General features: G+C 41.7%; 3 protein-coding genes across 7 annotated transcripts in view; 1 reads left to right on the top strand and 2 right to left on the bottom strand.

Annotated features, from left to right (window-relative positions):
• pds5b (PDS5 cohesin associated factor B) overlaps window positions 1-6,101 on the bottom strand; it is a 59,086-nt gene extending 52,985 nt beyond the window's left edge. For 4 of the 5 annotated variants that reach the window (XM_034207277.1, XM_034207292.1, XM_034207295.1 and 1 more), the window contains exon 1: window positions 6,010-6,101. The gene's annotated coding sequence lies outside the window, so the exon portion shown is untranslated. Of the gene's footprint in view, window positions 1-5,933; window positions 5,955-6,009 lie in introns of those variants that run through there. The other variant, XM_034207287.1, reaches the window with a different exon arrangement.
• Window positions 6,102-7,384: 1,283 nt separating this feature from the next.
• On the top strand, window positions 7,385-9,089 carry zar1l (zygote arrest 1-like). Its single transcript, XM_034207368.1, has 4 exons — window positions 7,385-7,966; window positions 8,331-8,423; window positions 8,529-8,603; window positions 8,726-9,089. Exons 1-4 carry the CDS (start codon window positions 7,385-7,387, stop codon window positions 8,867-8,869), a joined length of 894 nt encoding a protein of 297 aa, XP_034063259.1. The 3' UTR covers window positions 8,870-9,089.
• A 218-nt stretch (window positions 9,090-9,307) lies between these two features.
• The window catches only part of fryb (furry homolog b (Drosophila)), a gene marked incomplete in the record, with an annotated part of 52,183 nt that continues 35,891 nt past the window's right edge, over window positions 9,308-25,599 (bottom strand). The window contains 28 exon segments of the mRNA XM_034207231.1: window positions 9,308-12,012; window positions 13,211-13,446; window positions 14,034-14,144; window positions 14,346-14,363; window positions 14,730-14,813; window positions 15,917-16,015; window positions 16,123-16,272; window positions 16,400-16,604; window positions 17,345-17,559; window positions 17,645-17,779; window positions 17,900-18,094; window positions 19,772-19,780; window positions 19,993-20,163; window positions 20,406-20,480; window positions 20,904-21,068; window positions 21,217-21,402; window positions 21,515-21,655; window positions 21,994-22,164; window positions 22,301-22,398; window positions 22,483-22,681; window positions 23,009-23,230; window positions 23,336-23,534; window positions 23,817-23,911; window positions 24,013-24,200; window positions 24,312-24,433; window positions 24,652-24,871; window positions 25,069-25,162; window positions 25,303-25,394. Coding sequence (XP_034063122.1) covers window positions 11,754-12,012; window positions 13,211-13,446; window positions 14,034-14,144; window positions 14,346-14,363; window positions 14,730-14,813; window positions 15,917-16,015; window positions 16,123-16,272; window positions 16,400-16,604; window positions 17,345-17,559; window positions 17,645-17,779; window positions 17,900-18,094; window positions 19,772-19,780; window positions 19,993-20,163; window positions 20,406-20,480; window positions 20,904-21,068; window positions 21,217-21,402; window positions 21,515-21,655; window positions 21,994-22,164; window positions 22,301-22,398; window positions 22,483-22,681; window positions 23,009-23,230; window positions 23,336-23,534; window positions 23,817-23,911; window positions 24,013-24,200; window positions 24,312-24,433; window positions 24,652-24,871; window positions 25,069-25,162; window positions 25,303-25,394 — 4,154 coding nt within the window.

The following is a 25,599-nucleotide window of genomic DNA, read 5'->3' as shown; positions in this document are numbered from 1 at the left end:
TAGCATGCTCAGCCCGACTCAGCCTGGTTGTTGGCCCGCTAAGAACCTCGATTTTATGGGGCCAGAAAAACTGTGAAATAGTACCCGCTAGCCGGTACTACGCCTAGTGTAAACGCAACCAAAAACGTGCTTAAACCGCGCTGTAGTGGAAATGCGCCATTAGTGAGCCGAGTCAAATGATCCGGCTCACTAAAAAGAGCCGGAATTCCCATCACTAATAAGTAAAGAGATAGTATCTATAACTTCAGGGACGGCTCAATTCAAAATTCAAAATTCAAGTCACGTGACCCGACGTCACCCACACCTACCCCCACGCTCCTGCTCTCGGGGTGGACGCCATCTCAGCCCTGGTCTGGCGGAAACACTGGCGCAAACCCAAAACCTTGAAATTAAGTAAAATATGTTGGTACATTATATAATTTGCAACAGTTTAAGATCAATTTGTGAAAAGAAACACTCCTTAGAGACATCCGTGCTTTTGTAATTCAATGACACCATCAGGGCCACCATGGTTTGTCAAAAAATAGAAAAAGAGTAAATGTATGCTACTTTTATACAAAGTTATTCAATTTACAGTGGAAGAGAACTACCAGGGTCACTGACAACACTGTGGTTAGTGGACTTTCAAATGGTGGAGAGTCTTCACATTTAAAGAAAGGTAGACAATTAGTTTGCTTTTTCAACAAGATGGGTCTCAGGGGATAAATGGGCTTTAACAATTGGAAGTCAGGGGTTGGATCCCCAGTCTCTGCAGTCAACATGTCTTAATATATTTTAGCAAGATCTTTAAATCCAAATTGCTTCTGAATGCATGTCAATGTTCTCGACAGTAGACCTGATATATTTGGGTGTTGGTCTGATGAAACAAGCAAGTTGTCTCTGGGAAACTGATGAGCAATTTTACATTTCGTTGACGGAATCATTTTTGTGTCATATATTTCCTTTTGACAAATTATAACTTTTCATTTGATAGAAAGGCCACCACAAACTTCACATCTTTGACGGTGAATTCAGATATATGATTTAGCAATGCATCATAGCAAATGGAAATGACTACGCTTTACATAAAAATGTCTTGCTAGTCATGAACATAAACCAAACCACATTGTAAAAGTGTCAAACAATGAGCAACTGTTTTCTGACACGCTGCGGGTATTTCCCACAGGAGGAGGTGTTAAACATCAAACTTTCCTAAACTGAGCGTGCATGGTTAGCTTGTTTTCATGAGGTTGATAAAGGTAAACAGTTTAAGCACGGGCTGTTTGGAGTCTAGGGTTTCAACTCTTTTTGGGGCAAACACGTGGAAAGAATTTGAAAAGAAATATGTGAAAAATGCATTTATAAAAAAGCTGACGTTTGCATTTATCCTTGGGTTTTGAACTGTACGGGTTCACGGAACAAAATATTTGAAAATGTCACCATGGCTGTGAGAAAAGAAGAGTGAGAAGTGTAAGGCTGCAACGGGCTAATTGGTGTAATTTACTATAAAACATCAGTAGTGACATATATGAGATGGTGTCTGACATATCCTAAATGTCAAATGAACTAAATGACAAATATTAAAAACAGATTTTGGTCTGTTGTTTAGAACTAAATTGAAAAGAGAGCCAGGGCTCGAGCTTAAGGACGTCCCGTCGTCGAAAAAAATAGTGTCGGGGAGGATAACAAATAATTTTGGGACGAGAGTTAAAATAAAAATACCCTGCTAACTCTACTAAGGCTGAGACGAGAACCCTCCGTTGTATTTAGTCCTTAGCAATATGCTGCGCCTCTCCCCATGTAGGGATGGGAATTATTAAAGACAGTGGTAACGTTAAGCTCCGACGTTATCGGACTTTTTATCGGTACTGATCATATGTATTATTGCTACATACACATTATATCGCAGTTTTAGATTCGCCAACTCCGTTTCTAATACGCAATAAGAATACAACATGCGTCTATGATGTATTTTCGAGCTTTCCAATCCAGACGAGATCTCTCTCTCCCGTCTGCGAGGGGGCGGTGTGTAAAGGTCTCCTGACTGTGTTACAGACTGTTATCCTGGTTAGTGGTTACTCTGGCCTTTGTTTATGTGATTGAATGAGTTACTCAAATAAAAAGGTTGATGAATTATCATCTAATGATTTGTATGATGTTTTATTTATGTTAAAGGTCACTTTGAATGATTTTAACTAATGATAATGTAGAAAAACTAACATTTTAAACGGCTTAGATTGTATTTCGGGACGCTTCCGGGAGGAAGGTGAAAAAAGTTAGTCGAGAGCCCTGGAGAGCACTATAGCCATACTACCTGCTTTCACTTGTAAATAGTACCAGAGTTCTCCGAATTGTGGTTCTTGGAAATGAAAGTATGTTTTCTTTTGTACTCCAATATATCATCAACAACTACCTCTCCCAGGAGACTAAGAAAACAAGCTTTTACCGCAATAAAATCACTGCAGACATACTGTTGCTAAAAAGCATTGATTGAATATACAGATAACTTTTCTTCTGTAACTAGCCTCTTGTCTGTGACTGAGAGGAATTGATCATTCTGGAACAGTCCGGGTCAGTAGGTCTGCCGTCAGACAAACACGCTTGCTGGTTTTGATTTAGATACCAGACCACAATGCAGAGTTTTGAGTAACAACCAAACAATTTTCTGCAGCTGTAATTGAGCTTTTATAAACACACACACAGAAATGCAAGCAGGGCCAAGCACACGCACACTCTGGACACACACGCAGGACTCTGGCTGGCAGCCAAATTGTTTGATTCTGACCTTCTTTTCCACCCACAGCTGCTGCCAAATTTGAGTTCATCTCTCTTGGTCTACCACACTGACACTAGTGTTAATTTCGTTGACTAAAACTATGACGAAATATGTTCGTCAACGACCTTTTTTTCCATGACGAAAACGAGACGGCAGTAAACAATAACTAACGAAATCATTATGCAATATCGTTGACGAAAAGTGACGAGACTAAATATTATCAAAGATAACGTTACATCTCTGATAGTCAGTTTTTCTCCCAGCAGTTCCACTTCCGGTGCTGCGGCAGGGCAGCAGCTGTGTGTCTGTGGTGCGCGTGGCGGTAGATTTGAATTACACCGGGCAGCGGCACACTGTGAACTGTCAGGAAGACTCGGGTCTAACTCATGGTCTAACTAACCTTATTTAACAGAAAATAAAATGGCAACAGGGCTTGGGAGCAGTGGTCGCACTCGCGTTAACCGAATACCCCCCCGTCAGCGCGAGTGATTGATAAATTGTGCACTCGACGGATAATAATGGATTATGACGGAGATGTTACGATCCTGTCCGTCAAAATGACTGACAACGAAAAAGTCTAAAGCTACCACTGCTTGGGAGAAAGAAACGATGTGATATTTGGGCCCATTTTCGCTACAATGAGGCGGAGAAAAAAAGCAAATGCATTGTTTTATCAGAAGGGAAGCAATGTGGCCATAACACAGCTGGTACAAACACCACAAACCTGACCAGATACTCTCTGCTAAGCTGCTTAATCATTCAACCTGTGTTTTTCATCAAATAAGGACAAGATATAATCTTATTGTGAAATACGTTTGACTAAAATGACAAATGATTGGTTTTGGCTAGACCAGTTTGACTGAAATGTTCTATGTAATCTGATGACTAAAAAAAGACTCAACAGTTTTCATTGACAAAAAGTAGACTAAAATAATTAGTTTTCTTTGACTAAAATAAGACTAAAATGCTCAGACTTTTAGTCGACTAAAACTTGACTAAATAAAAACAGGATGAAGGTGACTAAATATGACTAAAACTAAAAAGGGAAATTTAACACAGGACTAAGACTAACACTAAATTAAAAAATAGCTGACGAAATTAACACTAACTGACACACACACAGAGCGCTGGCAGCCAATCAGGGTAAAGTATTTCCTGACCTGGGGGGTCTGTCTGGGTACCGTCCACAGGGGAATATTTCACTTAGAAAAAGCAGCAGTAAATAATCACAGGCAACACTAAACCTCTTACTGTCAGCTCAGTACTGGTTTATTATAGTCAAACACATTTCCCCCCCCCCCCCCCATTGAGGGCTTTCTATCCGGCTGCTGCTTCTGCTCTTCCCACTTCAGCCCTTTATTACAGCTGCCAGCAGAAATATGAGGACTCGGAGCAGCGCTCCTAACCTAATCTGAACCTTGACACAGACTCTCTTTGTTTTAACCCTGTGGATGATCACAGGAATGAGAGTGACTGTCGGCAAACAGAGAAAGGACTGGACACCAGCTGGTTGTAAGCCTAAACTCAACGACCCACACATGGGCACTCCAACCGACAGAGTGAGGGAAACTGGCTTAACAGGGATGCACTGTCAAAGAGCTTAGTTTTCACCCCGAATGAAATTAAATAGACGTTTTCTGAACTGAGCATTTCTCTGCAAAATCTAAAAGAGTGAGGGCCGGCCAGAAACAACAACTGAGCAGAGAAGAAGGGTTTGAAATAAGTCCAAAAGGTATGAGGATAAGATGAGGTTCGTGGAAACATTCAAAGATGCCATATGACATCTGTCATCTACAAACACCCTGCTGAATCACTTGGCACAGTTTATTAGCCACTGCAGAGTCTGCAGACATGTCCCTCCTTTGTATTTGTTCAACACAAACAAACAGCACACATAAACAAACTACAGACTATCATTGTGGCTTAATGTAGGGCAAATCTACATAATACAAATACATGTGACCAACATATATTTGGTAGTTTTCCTCATAGCTGGGAATGAGTTATAATGGGGGGAAAACTATTGCCAATAAATAAAATAATCACTCAAAGCAGAACTACTAAACGGTGGCTCCTGGTCAATGTGTTTGAATGCATAGCTATTTAAAAGATAATAAGCAACAATATAATATAATATAATATACACTAGTGTAAATCAAAACATTACATTAGAAATTGTCCTAATGGGAAAGGTGTCTTGAACAGCACTTTTAAAGTGTTTTTGGTAACAAAACTGAATGAAACCAAGGCCACACAAACAGGTATTTCAGATTCTTCTTACACCAGTGAACCGTTTACCAATCTGCGGTGTTGGTGATGACAACACTGATTCAACAATCACAGGCTGATAGCTGTCAAAACAAAAAGCACTGCAGCAGCCTGGACGTGACTTTCTCAGTTTATAAGAGCACCATGCAGAGTCCAATTTCATAAATAACTATTCTTGTCTTATCTTTCCAGCAGCCGCTAAGCAAAACATGTTCTTGTTCGATAAGATTAAAAACATTAAGTTTGCATATAAGTAAGTGTTATCCATATGTAAAGATAGGGGGTTCAGTTTTAAATATGAGCCGATTTACCACAAAATAAACACTGCAATAAAAAACACTGCGCCTTTTACAAGTGGCACAGCGTAAAATAATTAAACACTGCAACAGCTACAGGATTACGAGTTACGTTAGTTATAGTCAATACAGACGACACATATGTTATGATTAGATATGCTTATTGTTATGGTTCTACTATGGTGTGGCCAGCCTGCCTTGTTGCAGTAATGTTGACCGAAGCTAATCTAGTTAGCTGCTGTTAGCTTGCTAGCAACAACACTGGCTAGCATTAGCGAGCTAACGTTAGCAGCCGCAATCTCAGTGACAGAGGGCGGACAGATAGTACCGTTGCGCCGAACAAAACATCCCGGCTAACTCTCGTTATATCGCTATAAATATCCAAACTTCATTAGAACAACCACGCCGAATAATAGTGTGTTAATGCTGCTGGGGCACTGAACCTAGCAAAGGGGCTAGTTTTCGACGAGCTAACCATTTAGCGCCGCAGGATCATGTCAACCAGCGCTGAGTATCCGACACGGCTGCCGAGAACACAGGCGAGCAAGGCGGGCTGCGATCCGCCTCTTAGCGCTAGAAACCAGGCTACTCCGCGGACACATTATCGGTTATACCTCGTTGTTTGCAGCAGCACAGGAAATATTCCTCAGTTTAAATCAAAAATATTCGCTCGTTTGTGCATTTTCTTACCGGTTACGCTGAATTGTGATCAATCGTGTCCTCCTATGCAGCTCTCTTCCCCCTCCTAGCTCCAAAATGGCGCCAATAAGTGTAGATTCAGTGCCCATGGGTGCAAACCATCAGTGAGTGTGTAGCGCCACCTATAGGTCGAGTCTATAGTATCTTTTCACTGAATTATTCATTTTAACGATTATTCACTTTTCATCATTGGTGGAAGACGTATTCAGATGCTTTTTCTTGAGTAAAATAACTAGTACATTATTGTCAAAATACTTCATTACAAGTTAAAGTTCTGCATTCAAAATCTTACTGAAGTAAATGTACAAAAGTATGATCAGCCAAATTGATAGGTTAAAAAGTACAAGTAATCATTGTGCAGAAAAATTGCCATTATGTGAGTAGGCTATGTCATTATATTTAATTTGTAAGGTATCCTATATTGTTTCATCAAGTGAATTGACTTTGTAGACAAATAAAGTTCAGCTTATTATTTAAATATGTAAATAATTTGACATTTTGTTACCAAAAGAGTGAGTCCAATAGTTCAATTTTCATTGCAGGCTTTTTTCAGTTGCTGCTGTAGCCTTTACTTTTTCCTATTCCTTGCCCTACCAACCTACTCATTTATGCAACAACATCTGTTCTTCCTGAAGGTACATTAACTGTGTTTACAATTGTCACTTTATTTTCCAAGTTCTTATACAAATCCACATGATTTTAAGCCACTGAGCCTAAAATATCTTGTTATACTGATTAACTGAATATCATACTAAAAGATAACATATCTCAAAGATCAGCGCCTGCTTTTTATTTTTATGTTGGATCTCTCCCAACATGACCTATAGGGGGAGCTCTAATATTATGTTTTAGATTTCCACCTTTAAAACCTGAAGCACTATTCTTTAAAAATAATAATTGTTACATTAGTTTAAGGTAAAGCCTACAGATTACGCACAACGTTTTCTGAATGAGGTTTTAACTCAATAACAATGGATTTAATTTAATTTCAGTATGAACCAAGATTAATTGGATTGAAAACACAATGATCATGTGATTAAAATAATCTGAATTAAATCCGATTACGTGAAATTACAACTGCATATTTATCATTGATATGCAGTTGTAATTGATATGATATCAATCTTATTGATACCAATCTTATTGAATTTTAACAACAACATATTGCATTTATTAATTATTTAAGATATGTTGTCTTTGTGATTGTCAGTTATCACATAACAGTTTTAAACCAGCTATAGAATGCTATGTCTGAATAGCAGCTCAATTAGAGGACACACAGACCTGCTCTCAATCAACCAATTAGTGCTGCAAATTGGCAACTGCTTAAATCCCAGCAGAGAGCGTTAGGTTTCAAGGCTCCAGGATGGAGGGGTTCCTACCTGCGTTTCACCCGTACTCTGTGTGCGCTGCCCCGGCTCCGGACATCGGCTGGGGGAAGAGAGATGGCCGCTTCATGGTCCCTCAGGGCCTCAATTACCTTGAGCTGTGCAAAGCCATCCTGGCCCAGGTTCACCCCAGTTTACCATTCCCACTGAGGAAAGCCATCACCAAAGAGTGCGGCGTGCAGGTGAATGCCAAAGTGGATAAAACCGTGCAGTGCTCGCTGGGTCCTAAAACGCTGTTCTGCTCAGAGGGAGTCCCCCTGTCCTCAAAGTCCCCCAAGAGCCCGGGGCTGGTTAAAGCAGAGGGGAATGCCCCGTACTGCACTACACCGGTGAGCCACATGCGCTTCCTGCGGCCTGTGTCCATCTACTCCCCCGTGTTTGACCGCAGGATCTCCAGGAAGAAACTCAGCTATGCGGATGAAAGTGAAGGAGAAGCCGAAGAATCCGTGGATCACGTTGAGTCAGGGCATGAATGTGAGAAGGGCGACAGTGGCAAAGAGGACACCGGGAAGGACTTCAAGACAACTTTCCACAAGTCTACAAAGGGGTCCAGCTTTCAGGTGAGTTGTTTCTGTCTGAGGAAACACGGAAGAGACCGACTCTCTCTCTCTGGATTCGTGCTCTTTTCCTATGTGTAGGCCTTATTCCACACTAATGCATAAATGATATGTATTTTATTTGTTTTAATTGGCCTACATTCATTTAGATACATTTTAAGCAGGTTATGACTTGGGTCCTTATCATATTAAGAAATTCATGGATATATTTAATTAAAAGGCACAGGCAGTGTTAATTATATTTTGGAGCCTTGTATCTGTTTAGGTATTTCATTTAGTTTGCCATTTAGATAGACCTGCCTTCATCATAACATCATTGTGTGAAGGGCCTCTGCATAACTGATCTCTGAATCTGTTTTTATTCAAGTTCCTGGAGCAGAGGTATGGCTTTTTCCACTGCAAAAAATGCAACATCCGGTGGGAGAGTGCGTATGTTTGGTGCATCTCTGGAACCAGTAAAGTGAGTGTTTTTTTTTAACTGTAATCCATGGTTTAAAAATATGTTGGGCTTTTCATAATGTGTAGTTTATATTTTATTTATTTATTGCACGTTTGCTCTTCTCAGGTGTACTACAAGCAGCTCTGCCGGAAGTGTCAGGTTGGGTTTAACCCCTACAGGGTGGAGCCCATCCTCTGCAAGGTGCATTTACTTCTCTTGCTCTAGGTTTTAAAACCGAAGCATCCTTGAACATGGGTCAAAAACCTTCTATTGATTGCTGACTGTTAGAATTCACTTTAACCGTCTCCTCATCTCTGTTTTAGGACTGCTCTCAGACTACCTGCAACTGTGAGAAGAAGCAGCGGCACATTAACATGAAGAGGCCTCACCGCCAGGACCTGTGTTGTCGCTGCAAGGGCTCGAGGTTATCCTGCGACGCCACCTACAGCTTCAAATACATCGTCTGAGCTGCCCTGCATGTTCGCTCGGGTTTGGAAGCTCCCATTCCTCAGCAGACATTCAGTACATGCCACAAATGGAAGTTGACGTAAAGGACTTTAAGATCTTTTGGTTGTTTATTTGAAGCAATCTCAAAAACGCCATCTTTGTTTCCCCTAATTATCCTGGAGCGTAACTTAAACATAAACTATTTTAGTAAGGAAAAATTAAATAAATGTATTGCATATCAAAAAATGTGTAATGTCTTTTTGCATTAATTGAAATCTTTCTAACAGCTCACTTTGGTCTGACACTCGCTGCTTGAATGCATGCACTAGATCTTTAAATGGACTTGAGCACAGATAAAATGTGCAGTACTCTAGTGTCAATAACAGTCCATTTCAAATGTACATTATGTAAAAAAAATAGATGCAACTCTAAAGACTTGACGTGAAATGCACAAGAAATAATTTGATATGTCTTTTACTTTGACACAGAATTGTACAGAGCATCAACTCAAAACAACTTCACAAAGGCTGTAAAACTATTTACAAGGTGAACAAAAACTAGTCTTCATCTAAAAAGCTCTAAAAATGTGCAACTTCTTGTTTGGCATGCACACACACGCTCTCCCACACACAGGAAAGAAAAACATACCCGCATGAGCTTAGAGCTCCCTTTTGTACCTCAAACGTATCTTTCAGATAAAATATGATTTTCTTTTTTTTGTAAATAAATATTCCAAACACTTCCAGTACACTGAAGATGCATGCATGGCAGTTTGATTTAAGAGGACAGACATCAATAGAAAACTAAGTCAAATGAGTGATTTATAGCTGATCAGATATAAATAGGAAAACATTTGTACAGCAGAAAGAGGGTAAACAAGGGCTGACGACAGGAAGTGTTGGACTTCAGTAGCACTGGACAGGTTTTTAACGTCAATGATTGCTGAATGTCAGCATTTCCTATGTGTAAGGTAACTACAAACCACAAACATATGCTACAATGGATGTGTGCCCATAAGTACTAATCGTATACAGACGAAATATTTGAGTGTTCATGCACATGGCATGTGAACACATAAGGTCAACGTATTACAGTGAGAAATATACAGTGTACTCACTAATGATGCTACAACTCGCCACAGCTAACGGCATGATTAGTCTACCAATGTTTACAACAGTAGACAAGCTGGTTCACCGATACAGAATATAAACAGAGCAAGATCAGCATGAGGAATTACACTTGAATACTCTGGATCAGACTTTCAGTCAGTCTGGAGGTCAGACTTTTATGGAGCAAAAGGGACACCAGTACAGTAGAAAGCATTCAACTAGGTCATGCATTGCACAATTGCCTCCAAAGAAGGTCTCAAAACAGTAGACACAGCAGGAGAGAGAAGATAATACAATTGTCTTTTCCTTTTCAGTAACAGCCTTTTCTCTCATAGTAACAAAAAAACCCTCCTTTCTGTAATGTCTCTTTTAAAAACTAATATCAAAACTCCATTTAGTGCAATAGCGAAAACTCTACCAGTGCTGATACGTAGTGTCACGGGTAGTTTCCTCACTGTCTCTGTTGATACTACCAGCATCACTACGTCCTTCCTGTAGGAGGCAGCAACACACAGTCAAGTTCAATCAGTTCTCCGGTTCCTCTGGGAAACAGGTTAAGAAATCCGAGCTCGGATCTTTCACAGGTCCTCAGGTGCAGAATAGGTTCTGAATTATGACCATCAAGCAGGACTTAAACTAGGAGCACATCAATTTGTAGGCATAAACAACATGTAAACGTAAAGTGAAGTTGGCGCTCTTATAGAATCACATCAGGTCGTCTTTATCAGCAGGCAGCAGTCTGTAGTATCCAGTGGATTCAGCCAAACATCCCTCTATATCTGGGACATGATTCAATGTTTTAAAGTGTAAAATCTGCACGTATTTATTTGATGTCTTCTTTTCAGATACAAAGATCTGAGGGGTTGCTTAGGAGAAGTCTGTTTCAGGTATTTGGATTCATAGGTCCTCTGGTATCGTCAGTTTCCGTTTCAGGTCTGGACGTCTGACGGTTCAGCATTAAGGAGCCCCCCTACTTTCAATAGGGGCAGGGCGGCATGCCCCACCTTCCCAAGGTAGCGAGATAAGGGAGTAGCAGCTGTACCCAGGGAGCAGCAGCAACCCCACGCTGCACCCTCGCCTGGGCTGGGGGAACAGGGAGGTGGAGGAGGGAGGAGGGATGAACATGGAGCAGGGCCACGAGTTAACACTGTGTCATGGACCTGGGGTGAAGTTAGGGATGAGTGCTTGTGCGGAGAGCGCGGGAAATGGGGGAGATGTGAACCCTGTGGAGGAACGGGGTGTGTGTCAGAGTGTGTGAGCAGGGTGGGTTCTGAGGCCACAGTCAGGAGTGTGTGGGATTTCCGTGATGATGTCAAGTGTTTGCTGCTGTGTGTGTGCAACATTGGTGAACTGTGTGACGAGTGTCCTCTGAAAGGATGATAAAGGTAAGTGCTCTCATCGAGGTAACTCCTCCTCGGCTCTTTTGTGTGCGGCAGTGTAAGATTTGGTGCGTTTGAGCAGATACGAGATGAGAACAGGTCCGGGGGTTTGGGGAAATCAAGTAAAGAATCATCAGAGGATGTGGATGAGGAGAGCAGAGAAAAGTTTGGGTCTAAATGTGGCTCTGGTTTCTGCGCGGCCGGTAGGGAGGTAAGGGTCTGGCGCTCTGCAGCTGGGGCAGCAGATACACAGGGGGGGGCAGAGGCCAGGTGTGGGGGTGCTGAGCCTCCTCTGAGGGAGCGGGCTGAGAAGAGAAGGGGTGTGGCGATGGTTTTGGAAGTGTCAATGGTTGCAGTGACGGGGGAGGTAAGGGTGGGTACGGAGGGGGAGGGGGAGGGGGGCTCCTCAGCTCTTGTCAGAGGCTCGTCCCGGAGGCGCTGGAGTCGGGGAGGTAGGTTGTGACCACCCGGTAACCCTGGGCGCGGCGGATCATCTCGCGGATCTCCCCGTTGAGCTCCAGCAGCTTGGAGCAGATCAGGCTGAGGTCCTGCCGGGAGCCCACCAGCGCGATGGTGCCCGTCTGGCCCAGAGTCTGGTGGCGGAAGTACACGTTCAGCAGGGTCTGCACCTCGGTCTCTGAGCTGCCTCCAAACACGCCGTGGGGCCACTGCCTCCTGGAAACACAATAAAGAAAGAAGGTGAGATAGATCAATATGATGGGGGATATAAACAGAGCTCCATGTGTGCATGTTAAAGGTCCTCTATTATACTGTTTTTCATCAATATATTATAGGTCTCAGATATATACAAAACATGTCTCTGAAGTGTTTGGCTCGAAATACCAAACAGATCATTGCAGCATTACCCATAATCCCCTCTGTTCCAGCCCTGTTTCAAAAGTCCTGATTCTCTGTCTGTTACTTTAGATGAGAATAAGGAGCCCCTCCCCACGCCCCTCTGAGAGAGATTTGGTTAAAAAGAACACAATGGTGCTCTAGGAGGAGATTCAGGTGATAAGGTGGGGGGGGGGGGGGGTTACCTTGGTTGGTGATTGGCTAATGGTTACACGAGACAAAAAATCGTTATGACATCATAAAGTGGCCACAATCTGATCAGCTCATTTTCAGACAGGTTTTTATAGAAAAGGATCAGGACAAAAAGTGAGAGAATCTTTTTTCCTGAAACTTTCAGAATCTCTTTCCACAGAGGGGACACATGTTGATGTATAAAAGACATGAAGAAGTGGATTTTGCATAAAAGGTGACCTTTAAGCTATGTTGTGTGTGAATGTAGGTCCCCCTTGGATCTTAGAACAGCAAACTCCCTTGACATTTTTTAAAGTCAATTAAAGACCTATCGTTTTAATTGAAAAGAATCAGGATTAAATTCAAGAATCAAAGGTTTTAATGTCATATGCACATAAGCTACAGTGTAGAAATGGCAATGAAAATCTTATGACCCGAGCTCCTCCAATGATGAAACATGTATAATAAAATACAAAAATATTTTTTATTTGAAGTGCAAGAAGTCTATACACGTAAATAGAATATGATATATGGACAGAATGGGAAATTAAATATTGTACATTAAGACGAAATTAAATACGGTTTATTTCGGTGATAACTATTTAGATAAATAAGTCAATTGCAAGATGACTTATTTATCTTAATTTGGCTGTATTGTAATCTGTAAAAAGGAGTACTGGTTTAAATGTAGTTTTTAGCCATTTTTCTTACAAATTTTAGAATCTTTACTACACTAAATAATTGTGATACCATTGCAAAAACACACCCCTTCTCTTTTTAACTTGTATTTCAAGAAAATAAGTTTAACTAGATGTTGATAACATCTTTTGACAGAAGTGTAACTCACCTGCACTCCTGGATGTAGCGCACAGCTTTGGTAAACTCGTGGTTCTTAAGGCACTCCAGTATGGCCTGTACAGCTGCCTCGGAGCTGGGGAAGATGGGCACAACCATGGCGGCCACCTGGGAGGCGTGTGCGTGAGTGTGGGCCAAGTGTTTGTGTTCCAGATCGCTCGCTACAGCCGCCTCTGCTGCCTGCAGGCTGGTCCTCAGATCAGTGAGCTCCCGAGACATGTTCAGAAGCTACCGAGTGGGAGGGAAACAGATGGTGGTTTAGTGTGCAAGCTTTCAAGTCATCGCATAAGTCATGTTTCTATGATTTGATAATGGGGAAAGACTTTTCTAAACAGCTGGTGGGTTTTAAGATGTTCTTTGTAAGGGATTTATTTTCTTTTTTTACAGCCAGTCAACCAACTCTTTGGCTGTTCTTCTTTTTTTCCTTGTTGATTTAAATCTGAATCAGAAACAGATTTATTACCAGGTAGGTTGACACGTACGAGGAATTTGATTTGATGTCATTGTGCATACATAAAAGTAAAACGAAAATTAAAAAACACAGACAGAGAACTATTTTAAGAAAACTATAATAAAATTAAAAAATATTAAAAATAATAGAAAATATAGCAGTATTTACATAGAAATAGAATGGAATAAAATTGAATAAAATATGGAATAAAATTCGGCAGTAATACAAAAAAGATAACAAATATAACTATTCTGTTTCATGCCCACTACATGTTGCTGCCGACTGGGTCCATGTCTCAAATATTGAGACCCTGAACAGTGGAAGGATTTTAAATGATATCTTTATGAGCTATGATTTGGCTTACCTCAGGCACAGAGCTGACAGCATGAACTTGACCAATGAGCGAGCAGTAGGACTGGAACAGGAGGAGAAGCTGAAAATGCAGCTTGTAGAGCCTCTGACAGAGCTCCAGTTGCTAGAACACATTGAAGATGAAACCGTGTCAGATTCATCAACAGCAAAGAATACACAGACAAAACTACACACTGCATATACACACACACACACACACACGCAACATAATACAAACACAATAACCTGACTAGCTTATTGTCTTGTGAAAAAATAAATTAAGCTGTTTATTTAAGAGGCAGTGAAGTGAAGAAAGAGAACTTACTGCAAGAGACTCCATTTGCTACACAGCGTGAGAGCATGTTAGGGCGGCAGAGTGAGGTGAGAGGAAGACAAAGCGTCAATCAAACACATGCGCAGCACAGTATAAACCGTGGCTATTCACAGTCAAGCTACCAAGAATTAGTCACCAGTGTATACAAAACCATCCGTTTTAAGTTTCATTTAGTGGCTGGTGAGAAAATGTCAGTAGGAGAAACTTGATAACACACAGCAAACATGCAGAGAGAGCAGACATTTCAGAGACAAAATCACAGAGGAGGCACAGAAATACAAAGCACAGCTGCAAAAGTTACCCATATGTTTAGAGTGTTTGCCTCTACATATATGCATGTTGCAATGAATAACTTGGTAAACTAGTTGCCTGTACCTTCTCTTCTGAGTCTCCAGGCTGGCAGGAAACTATACTGTCACCGGGGCACCTGGGAAATGTGTCCTTACAGTTTCTCAGCCACTGGAGGAAGAGAGGGGGAAAGGGTTTGAGAAGAAGAGGGATGGTTAAAATGTCACACATTAACATGAAAAAAACAAACAGATTGATCAATAATGTGTAGAGCAGCGGTTCCCAACCTGTGGGCTGCGGCCCCCTAGTGGTCCGCGAAGGCATTGCAAGTGGGCCGCCAAATTATTTAATTTAAATTTATTTTTTGACCAGGCTAAAGACACATACATGGACATAACAATAACATATAGGAGATGCCATTCCCATCAGACAAAAACAAAACAAAACAGAAGAAATAAAGATACAGTCAGTAGGATCACTGACATTTCAAACAAAAATAGGTTGACAACCAAATACCACCAAAAACACAACATGGCAAGCATATTTATTGTTCCTTTAATCCCACTCTTCGTTAGAGCTAATTATTTCCCATGTCATGGCGTGTTGAGCCACCCTTTGATTTTTTGTGGCAATAATTTTTTCCAAAATAAATTGTATTTTTCATCTACTCTTCAAACACCTTAAATTAAATTAAGATTACTCCTTGATTGACTTTTAAAAATATGTATTTTAGCCAGAAGAATAGTTGTATTTATTAACTGTGTGCGGTCTACATCTAAAAGCCCAAATGAATTATTAAAGGGTTTAAATGTAAATGCAATATTTGCCGCCAAATAATTAGCAAAACATTATGATTTTTGTGGAAACATTTTCATTATGAAGATTTTCTTTTATTTGTACCTCTTTTCCTTTCTCTTTCTTAATCCTCCTTAGCAACGGTCATTACAGTCCTTGACAGCGGTCTGTTCTACTGGATTTACAACGTGTCACATGTTCTGAATTGATCAGAACTTTATTTAGCCTCTGTATTGTTTATGGTTGAATGTGGGCCGCGAACATTTTTTGGATTCTTAAAGGGGACTATCATGCAAAATGCACTTTTGTACATCTTTTATACATGAATATGTGTCCCCGGTGTTCCAGGGAACTCACTAAGTGTCAGAAAACACAACCCTCTCTACCCAAATCTCTAAAAAAGGGGCTGCAACGGATCTGATAAAAACTGATCCAGATTTGACCAAGGACTGAAACCGCTGGTGTAGAGGTTAGCTTACCGATAGTGCAGAGTCCTCTTTGGTGTTGTAGGTGTCCAGGTACTCCTGCAGCTCCAGCGCACTGAACTTCATCTTCTCAAGGAGACCATAGGACATGATCTGGACGGACCAACAAGAAGAAAGGAGCAATTGAACACAAATCCCTACAGACTACCAAGGTCTGAACCAAAAAAGTTGATTCAATGATTTTTGCCAGCAATTCTCACCGTGTCGGCATCAATGTAGATTGTGGGACAATCTGAGCATGTTGTCAGCATCTGTGAGGACCTTTGGAACTTTGACCCGATGCCCCTTAAGCCTTCTCCAAGGTAAGTGGCAACATCAGTTGTCAGGAGGCAGAATTTACCTTGGATGTTCTGGGAAAGGAAGTAAGTTTGAGGAAATATTGTACTTTTTATACACTCACGAAGGTACAAAAGGATTTGAGCAGCATAGTAAGTGAAAAGTATGATGAATTACAGGTCATTTAAAAATAATCTTTACCTTAAAGAGAGATGAGAAGACTTGAAAAGTGTGAACGGCACAGGAACCATCCGAGTCAGTCACAAGCTGGTTGATATGACAACGCCATGCATCCTCAGCATCGTCACACACTGTGGGTTGGAAGGCTGCCAAGATGGCGGAGAAAAATGGAGAAGGGGGAGGAGGAAAACCAAGGTCTTCCAAGTCATCTACATCATCACGTAAGCTGTTGCAATGGAAATGGAAAAGAAATGGGGGTACAAAGAAAAAAAGGGTTTGATACCTTCCCCCCATAAAGGTTTTATATCAATAGCAGGTGTTCAACTACCTCATGGGAGTTATCTAATGTGATTGCCTCTGTTCCAGCAGCAATGTTTAAAGCTAGCCTAAATGGGTAACAGGGGGCAGGAATGCTAGAAATCATTTAGTAGGTATAATTCAAGAGGTAATACTTTATAGTTGAGGAGATTTTAGAAATCAGGACAATAAACGGCAAACACAAGCTGTGGCAACAAAGAAAAACAATGGTATACTAAGTGATATACATATATGTACATGTAGGGGTTGAGACATGCTGTTAAGTTACATGCAACTTAATACTAGCCATGTATCTAGCAGTGTTTCTACTTAGTGATTAAGTTATTCACACAGCGTTTAAACTCTTTTCATTAAGCTTTATCATTATTTTCAATGGGGGTTTGCATATATGAGAATGTAAATAAAACGTGTTTGTCTAAGGAATATCTTTACAGTACACTAACTGTGAATGACAGCTTAAAATGACCTGATCTGTCCCAATGCTGTTTGCACAACATTTCTGGCTGTGACAGACTGCATTAAGTGCTAAATTTGCAGCTTAACTGAGGTGTGGTCCCATTGTCAGTCAACCTGCCGGCTGATAAAAGTTCCAGTGAAACAATAATCCATATTGTTCCCTGGTCTTTTGTCCCTGTCTGTCACATTCACCTGGGCAGACAGTTGGGGTCTAGAAAGTCCAGCGGCGGTTGGCAGTAGTCTGCGTTGAGGCTGTGGTCCCGATTGGACATATGATCCAGAGGTTGCCCCGGCAACTCCAGGGTGAAGCTCTCGCCGCAGTCCGAGCCTTGAGGCAGATCGTTGGTGCTCAGCGACAGCTCGTCATCCGGGGCCTGAGTGTCCTCATCCTCCCCACACATCCTCCCCTGAGGGGACAGAGGTGTTACATTTTCTGAGGGTAACAGATGCATGTGTACTAATACATAAGCACGTATTTGTATTAATACTCACATGTAGATGTAGATCGTCAAGGAGCCCTCCCTGGCCCGGTGTGGTGGCATTGAAGGATTGTGGGTCGGCAGATGTGTCGTAAGAAGTGGATAGAGAATCAGTGTGATTGGTTTCCTCCGACGGAGAAGGGTTAGTCTGGAACAGGAAGACAAAGCAGGGACATCTATAATTTTTGTATTGACTTATGCACAATAACATTTTTCAAGCTACAGTGGATGTTATTGTTGCGTTGATGTAACGGCTTTAACTACGCACGAGTTGAGAGTGAGAGAGGCTCTGGCTCGTTGAGGACTCCTCTTCCTCCGAGGACTCGTCTGAATCATGGGGGTCTTCATGACCCAGACTGGGGGTGCTGCCTGAGTGCTGGCTCTCTTCCAACATGTCGCCCAGCTCTGTGCTGTCCAGGGAGCGCCGACGCACGCCCCAGTTAAAGTTATCAACGGTCTCGCCCTGGATAGAACACACACAATGGAAGACAAAGGCAGAGGCGAAGGCAGCAGTGAATTTCTCTGCTGTGAGAACAACATTTTCATGTTAGCCTTCAAGATAATGAATAGTCTTAAGGAGCCATATTATGCTAATTTTCAAGTTTCATATTTGTATTTTGTGCCTCTATTGTTACATGTCTCCACGCTTTATTGTTCAAAAAGGTCTTTATTCCTCTCATACTGCCTGTGCTGCAGCACCTCTTTTCACCCTCTGTCTTAAACCAGAGCCCAGTCTGCTCTGATTGGTTAGCTCAGGGGTCGGCAACCCGCGGCTCTCTTCCTTCTCGAAAATAAGAAGGAAATAAAATAAAAGTATTTGTAGGACTATCTATATTTTGTTGCAAATGTTTCGTATCTTGTATTTTGAGGTGATACTGTGACACATAAAAAAAAAACGGTTTTAATTAGGTCAACTAAAAATATGCGTCACATCCTGCGGTCTCGCGCTAGCGCCTTTTCTTGCAGGCGAATAACCTGACCCCCGGCTCGATGAGCGAACTATGGATAAATCAAAGAACATAAAAGTATCGGAGGAACACAGGATTTAATTCTGCGTGGACAGAGTTATGCTTTCACAGCAAACGATGCTGGTTTACCGGTAGGTTTGATATGTAGAGAGAAGTTCTCAAAGGTGCTGCAGCCTTTACGTATCGAGGGAAAAAAACGGAAGAGGAAGTCAGCTGACGATCTTCAGTCATAATTCAATCAGTTAACTCTTTTTAGGGTGCAGCTATATGTTTTATTTATTTCAAAGTGGGTCAATTTTAATTGTATTTTGTTTCCTTCAAATGTGCAGAGGACTCCCCAAGTGCTGTGTTTCATTTATTTTAAAGTAGGCCTGTGTATTTATTTGTATTCTCCTTATAAGAGTTCTTTGTTTCTTATTAGAGGTTAACAGTTTTTTTTAATGTAATAAATAATAAATGCAAAAAAAAACTGTAGTTTTTGTCTATGATATAACAATAAATACAACTTTATAAGCTATCAAATATGTTTTGCGGCTCCAGACAAAAACATATGTTGGAAAAGGTGGCAAAATGGCTCTTTTGGTCAAAAAGGTTACAGACCCCTGGGTTAGCTAGTCGGCTCTGTTGTCATTGGTCAATTGTTTAGAAATGTCCCACCCCTTAGCCTATCATGTATAATATGTTGGAGTGCTAGCCAATAGCAGCAAAAGTGTTACACAGTGATGTCACTATGTAGCAGAAATAAAACAATTACTACAATCGATGCTTTTAAGGCAGGGGGGGAGTGCGTGGAAGAGAAAATCCCTCTGGAGGTAACTTTGGGATTTCAGCCTTTGTAGACCATTTACGTGCACAAAAACCTGTATTACACACTACAGGAAAGGGAAAACCCTAAAAAGCATAATATGGCCCTTTAAGAGCGCTGATGTCAAGCACAAGATGCAAAATGTTATTCATGGCATGAACATATGCTGGAAAAGCTGTTTCTATTCCCCATGTAGACACATACAGTATCATTTATCTCCATTATGATAGTCAGAAATGTAGTCCTGCAACCAAGCTGTGAGAGCAAATAAAGCACAATCATCCTTTTGTTTTTTTCAGTGGGAAACACCAGCAACACCACAGCGCTGATAGAAGCTAATGTAAGTGCTCAGTGTGAGAGACCTTACCTGGAGCTCCTGGGCAGCGAGGGGAAGAGAGAGAGACACAGTGTTAGACAGAGAGAGAGACAAATAGGAGGGACAGAGAAACACATTTCAAATATATTTTTGTTGTAGAAAGACTGACGGATAAAATTAAATATGTATTAAAGGTTAAAAAAAAGGAAAGAGACGTATACAAATAATTTTTTCAATTAAAGTGGCCATGTGCAGTCAATTATGAATCTCACCTCTCCGTCCTCCAGCTCCACGTCCAGGAAGTCAAAGTCTCTGAAAACTCTGAACTGTTGCTCGCTGGCGGTGTCGTCCAGCGTGTCCTCTCTGGTTCCTCCCTCCTCAGAAGACACACCACTCTCACGCACCTCCATCATGTCCAAGTCGCCACACGATGAGAAGATCACCTGGAAGTGGCATTTTTACAATGATCACAGAAAGCAACTGAATTCTTCATAAAAATTACATTTCCTATGATTTACAGTGACATTATTCTCGAGTAATAAAGTAGAATTTATGATTTTAAGTGCACAGAGGCACAATTTTCCTTAGTGAAAAGAGATTTTCGCACTTATGATTCTTTTAGGCTGTATACAACTACACACTACAGGTATAGTTGAGTGTAAACATAAGATGGGAGGAGGCTTACAGATGGGTTCTTCGTGAGTCCAACTTCTTGTCCACAAAGAGACAAAACGTTCACCAGCTTTTCTCTTGTTCTTTTCTGTATGTAGGAGAAATAGAAGTATTAGTATTAATCAGAGAGGGACAGACAAAAACTCTATTATACTCGAGATTTCTTCTTTTGTCTATCTCGGATTATTAACGGCTTCAGATGTTTAAACAAACAATAATCAGTTTAGCCCAGAGCGTCGGTGAATAAAGCATTTACATATACACAAAGTCTAGCACAGTTTTGCACGACTTATTAAAATAAGGCAAGCACCTGCAGGAATTATGACTTTGATGTCAAAACAAAGAGAGGTGGTTGTAAGCCAGTATGTTTTTGCATATAGCAAGTAGTGTCAATATATTTATACAATACCAAACAGAATTGCAATGACACGCATCAAACGTACAGTTAGAGTTACGAACAAAATTATATAAACTGTAATATGTTGATACATAATGGTAGGGCTAACTCTACCTGAGAGGATTGTGGTCTCCTCCAGCTGACGGGAACCAGGATAGTGTTGGAGTTGGATCCGGAGGAGGTGGAGGAAGTGCTGCGGGTGACAGCCATGGCTCTGGCCTTCCCCTCTCTCCCCCCTGAACCCTGGAGCTCATCGAAACGACGCCCGATCACTGGAGTCTGTGAATAAAACAAGGAAGCAGGCCCTCAAGAAATAGTTCGCAAATATTTATGACATAGTCCTCTTTTTTTCCTCTGAAACCTTGAGTACGTAAGTAGTTGTACGTGGTAGGACATAATGTCCATTTTATTTTTGACGTTTCCTCACCTCTGAGATGTCAAAGGTGAAGTCCAGGGTTTTTCCAGGCAGAGCCTTGGCTGAGCCGTCCCACACCCTGCTGACCTCCAGGTTGGACAGGTCTCCCTGCGAGTGGCGGTACGACGGATGAACTAGGCTGGCAGAGCGGGACACCACCAGCTTCAAGATGTTTAAGGCATCCTTCCAGTGTACCGTCTGAGGAATCACAAACACAGTATAAAAGAGACTGCAGTGCATATTTTCTATCGCACAACAACAGAAGGGGAATACCATTAACTAACAAAGTACTGTACAGTATGAGAGTTACCTGGACAAACTTCTCGATGGTCTTGGTGACATCAGCGTTGAACTGTTTGACATGTACGGCGGTCAGGTCCATGTGGCTGAGCAGGCAGTAGATGATCTGCAGGAGAGACTGCTGCATGCTGGGAAGGCCCTTATCCAGCAGCTGAGCAATTAAGAGAGACTTTCAGTGAGTATGCATTCAACCGCAACATTTATTTTATTTTGCTTATGGCCAATCTCAGAGGTTCTCGGGCCCATAATAATACATGTTATATAATAAAATAACAATAGACTACTGGTTATTGGATTACATTTCAAACATGCAGATTTTTGAAAAGTGAGAGCTTCAGCAAAATATCAACATAAATAAAAAAACACTTTCACTAAATCTATTATCCTAACATGCAATGAGTTGAGCCTAATACTTGTAGCCACAGTGAGAGAAGGTTTATAACGTAAATCAAGGAATAAAGTATATACTGCATATTTTTCAGCACGTACCTCAGCCATGTAGGTGACCATGTTGAGTGTGATGTCACAGAAAGCCTCATGGAGGTAGCGGCAGACCACACTGACCCAGGAGAAAGGGTCCCGCGTGTAGGAGCGTGTTTTATACAGAGTCATCACATGGGCCAAATGGGAAAGCTTTGTGTTCTTTTCCACTAAACACACCTGAGGGCAAGAGAGGGAAAGAGAAGATGTTTCAATTAGTTTATGAGCTAATCTTTTCTGTGCCTGTTTGTTAGTCTGATCTGAAGAGGAAAATAAAGGAAACTAAACTGAGCTCAAGTGAAGAACTGAACCGTACCTGTGCGATCCTCTCAGCGCTCTCCTTACAAAACTGAGTAGGATGGCCAAAGTGCAGCACCAGGTGAGGCAGCAGACAAAGCACATTCAGCGGGAACCCTGCACACAGAGAAGAGGTTGAAAATGATATACTTGTTTGATTTGATGCAATAAGACATGATGATCATAATCTCCAGTGCCTACCTATAGACTGTGAGCTGTCGACAACAGGCACCCGGGAGACTGGCGTGAGCTGGCAGAAGAGCTGTAGGGTGAGGTCAGAAGTGGCCTGGGAGGTGAACCCCTTCAACAAAAGCTGCTGAATCCCAGAGAAGCCGCTCCACCTCAGCTGAGCCTGCAGCTTCTCCAGGCGTTCGCGGTTCTCTGCTCTGTCTAAAGGCACCTGGAAAAAGTTTTTTTAGGTTAAAATAAAACTGGAAGTTCTTGAAATGGATTTTGACAACCTAAGGGATAAGTTGCTTGTTTCTCTGAACAGGGCGGATAGCTGGGATATTAATGGGACAGGAAACTTCATATTAAAGATGAAATCAACAGTACCATTTGTTGCCGTACTAACAAGAGTGTGATGCTCTCAGGATGGCTCAGTTGGTATTAAAGAGCAGCACAGTCTTCGGAAACATATAGCACTCTTCTGCTTATTATCATCCAAACTTTAACTTCTACAATCACTAACTTCCCCTCTAAGATCAGTAGAATTCCTCTCATGTACCTTTGACAGCAACTTGTGAACGAGTCGGAGTGACATCTGATATTCAAACTCAAAGTCAGACTCCATGAGGGCCACCGCCACCCAGAAGACTGTGGCAAGTATTGTTGAAGGATGGGAAACGTGGGCGGGATCTGATAGCACGCTGGGATCAATGCGATTGGTTGATGAGGTGCAGGACCCGGGGGTTCTTCCTGTCCGGGAGAGGCCATGACTGTTGCAGGCCTAAAGATGAAATGAGATATAACACAGAGTAAGTAAGAAGTACTGTGTAAACATGTCTGCTCCAGGATAAAGAGGTCACACTAAACAAGATGTTTTCTTTCTTGCCTGTATTCGATCCAGAGTAGCACTGCGAGGAGGATCGCTCAGCGGGTGGCTGCATTCACCAAACTTTTTGGGGACAGAGTAGGAGCGCTGGTGGCGTTGAGAGGACAGACCGACAAACCCCGGGCCGGGGAAGTTCAGCTGACCTGTGCTCTTTCTGTTCATCAGTTTCTCACTAGTCAGGAAGTCTGGTGAGGACGTTCTGTGAATCACAGTCAGTCAAAACGAAGACGGAAATTAAAATACACTTGATAATAACAGTAAAGAAAAGGATGATAATAGAAATGATATGGTAAAAACTGTAAAATAGAATGCATAAGATGAATATATAAATCACCCAAGAATAAACTCATGTAGAAAATATCTCAAAATATCATGCTATGCCTAAATGTGGTTAAATATGTTGAATTTGGTCTCCTAAAATGAAGGGAAATTAAGAATTAGCCACATAAAGGCAACATACATCTAATGTAAGGATGCCTACCTGGTTAGAGCTGCCATAAGGTCGCTGTTTTTAAGACACTCTGCTAGATTCACCACTACGGACTCCAGTGTCAACAGCACCTCCATCACATAGCCCTGAAACACAGCAACACGCATTATGATTACAGAGGAAAAAGTGCAGTTGTTGTTGTTTTTTGACACCGTCTTTCTAGCCCAAAAGTCTCTCGTTGCCTCACCTGCACTTCGTCTCCATGTTCCCCCACCACCTCTACCAGGCGTGAGACCAGGTCGGAGACAGCGTGGTTGTTGATTGGCTGTTTGAGGGCTCTGAAGACCTGGAAGGAGCGGCCAGCGTAGTGACGAGAGGAGCTGCACAGAGCCGTCTGTAGAGCCACATCGCTCAGCTGCTGCTCCAGGTGGAAGTCTGTATCGACAAATGGGTACAAAGACACATGAAGATGCATAAAAACAGACAAATCAGAAGGTAAGCCTTTTATATATGTTATTCAGTGAGAGACACTTGGTGCTTTCTCACCTGACTTGGACTCCTTGAAGACGGAGACGACGTGGCGCAGGAAGTTGGAGAGCTGCTCCGTGCTCTTGGAGTTGGGGTTCTTTGGTGTGATGTCCTCGTGCACCCACAGCGGCCCGAACGCTCTGAGCAACAACAACACAGTACTCCAGGCACTGTATACCCACCACCAATAGCACCACATACATGTTACACAATCACTAGTCTGTGTATGGTGCACACTGTGTGCCCCAAAGTGAGATGTTCCCACACAGCCATGCATTTCCTAAAAAAAACCTGCTGCTCCAACATTTAAATGCAGACCTTCTCAAACGGCACAAACCGTTGAAGGGGGTGTGCGTACCTGGTGGAGAGGAACTCGATGAGTTTGTTGGTCTTCTCCTCGGTCTCGTTGGGCATATCCTCGAGGTCCTCCAGGTCGTCAGGGGTTACGAGGGGCAAATTCCCAAGACTGCCTGCAATGCTGCCGCCACCCAGACTGGCAACGGAGGAGTTGGAGGTGGAGCTCAGGCCAGAGTCGGCCATTGGAGACGCCTGCCACTCGCGCAGGAAGTCAGGTGCATCTAAAGGAACGTGATGATAGAGTATACAGAATAAAGGGTACTATTATTATATTGCACTGCAGTTTTATCAGATTGTTATGTATTGTTGTGTTTTACATTCTTTATCGGTTCTCTCATGTGAAAAGAGATTGCTACACACTTGTTAATCACATAGTATTGATCAATGTGTGTATGCATGCTTAGTTTTTTCTGCTTACGTGACTGCTGGTACTCTGAGTGGTAGCTGGACTTAATGGTGAGGGTCTTGTTGTCACTGATCTCTCTCGTCAGCATCAGAACTGAGGCTATTACCTGTTAACACAAAAACATTTTTTTTATTGATTACTGAAATTATTTTATAACTAAATAACTATCCACAGCAATAAGACAAAACACATACATTTAGGCTAACTTTTCATAATAATTGACAAGTATTAGGTTCCAACTCTGACCTGGAAGTTGTTGTTGCAGGAGAGAGCGATGAGAAGGTGGAGAAGGAGACGTTTGCTGTGTTCATAGACCTCTGGTCGATAGTGGTCCAGACCTAGCCAATCAAATACAGATCCAGTAAGACAACAGCTGATTTCCAAAACTCATTATGCTTTAGTATTAAAGATGAGAACAGATACATACAAAGGAGACAAATAGTTTATATCCATATCTGAACACATACACAATTTAATCTTCTTTTAAAACATCTTATGAAATAATTATTGTTAAGATAAAATATATAAGAGAGAATAAAATGA

The sequence above is a fragment of the Gymnodraco acuticeps genome, unplaced genomic scaffold (genome assembly GCF_902827175.1).
Source record: "Gymnodraco acuticeps unplaced genomic scaffold, fGymAcu1.1, whole genome shotgun sequence".
In the NCBI taxonomy this organism is placed as follows: domain Eukaryota; kingdom Metazoa; phylum Chordata; class Actinopteri; order Perciformes; family Bathydraconidae; genus Gymnodraco; species Gymnodraco acuticeps.
The sequence above is the reverse complement of the archived record's forward strand: the minus strand, read 5'-3'. Positions and strand labels throughout refer to the sequence as shown.

Bases quoted from the DNA above. Each gene is read 5' to 3' on its own strand.
- zar1l (XM_034207368.1), top strand. From the start codon at position 7,385: ATGGAGGGGTTCCTACCTGCGTTTCACCCGTACTCTGTGTGCGCTGCC. The intron at 7,967-8,330 runs GTGAGTTGTTTC...TTTTTATTCAAG, and splicing joins CAAAGGGGTCCAGCTTTCAG to TTCCTGGAGCAGAGGTATGG. The intron at 8,424-8,528 runs GTGAGTGTTTTT...TGCTCTTCTCAG, and splicing joins GCATCTCTGGAACCAGTAAA to GTGTACTACAAGCAGCTCTG.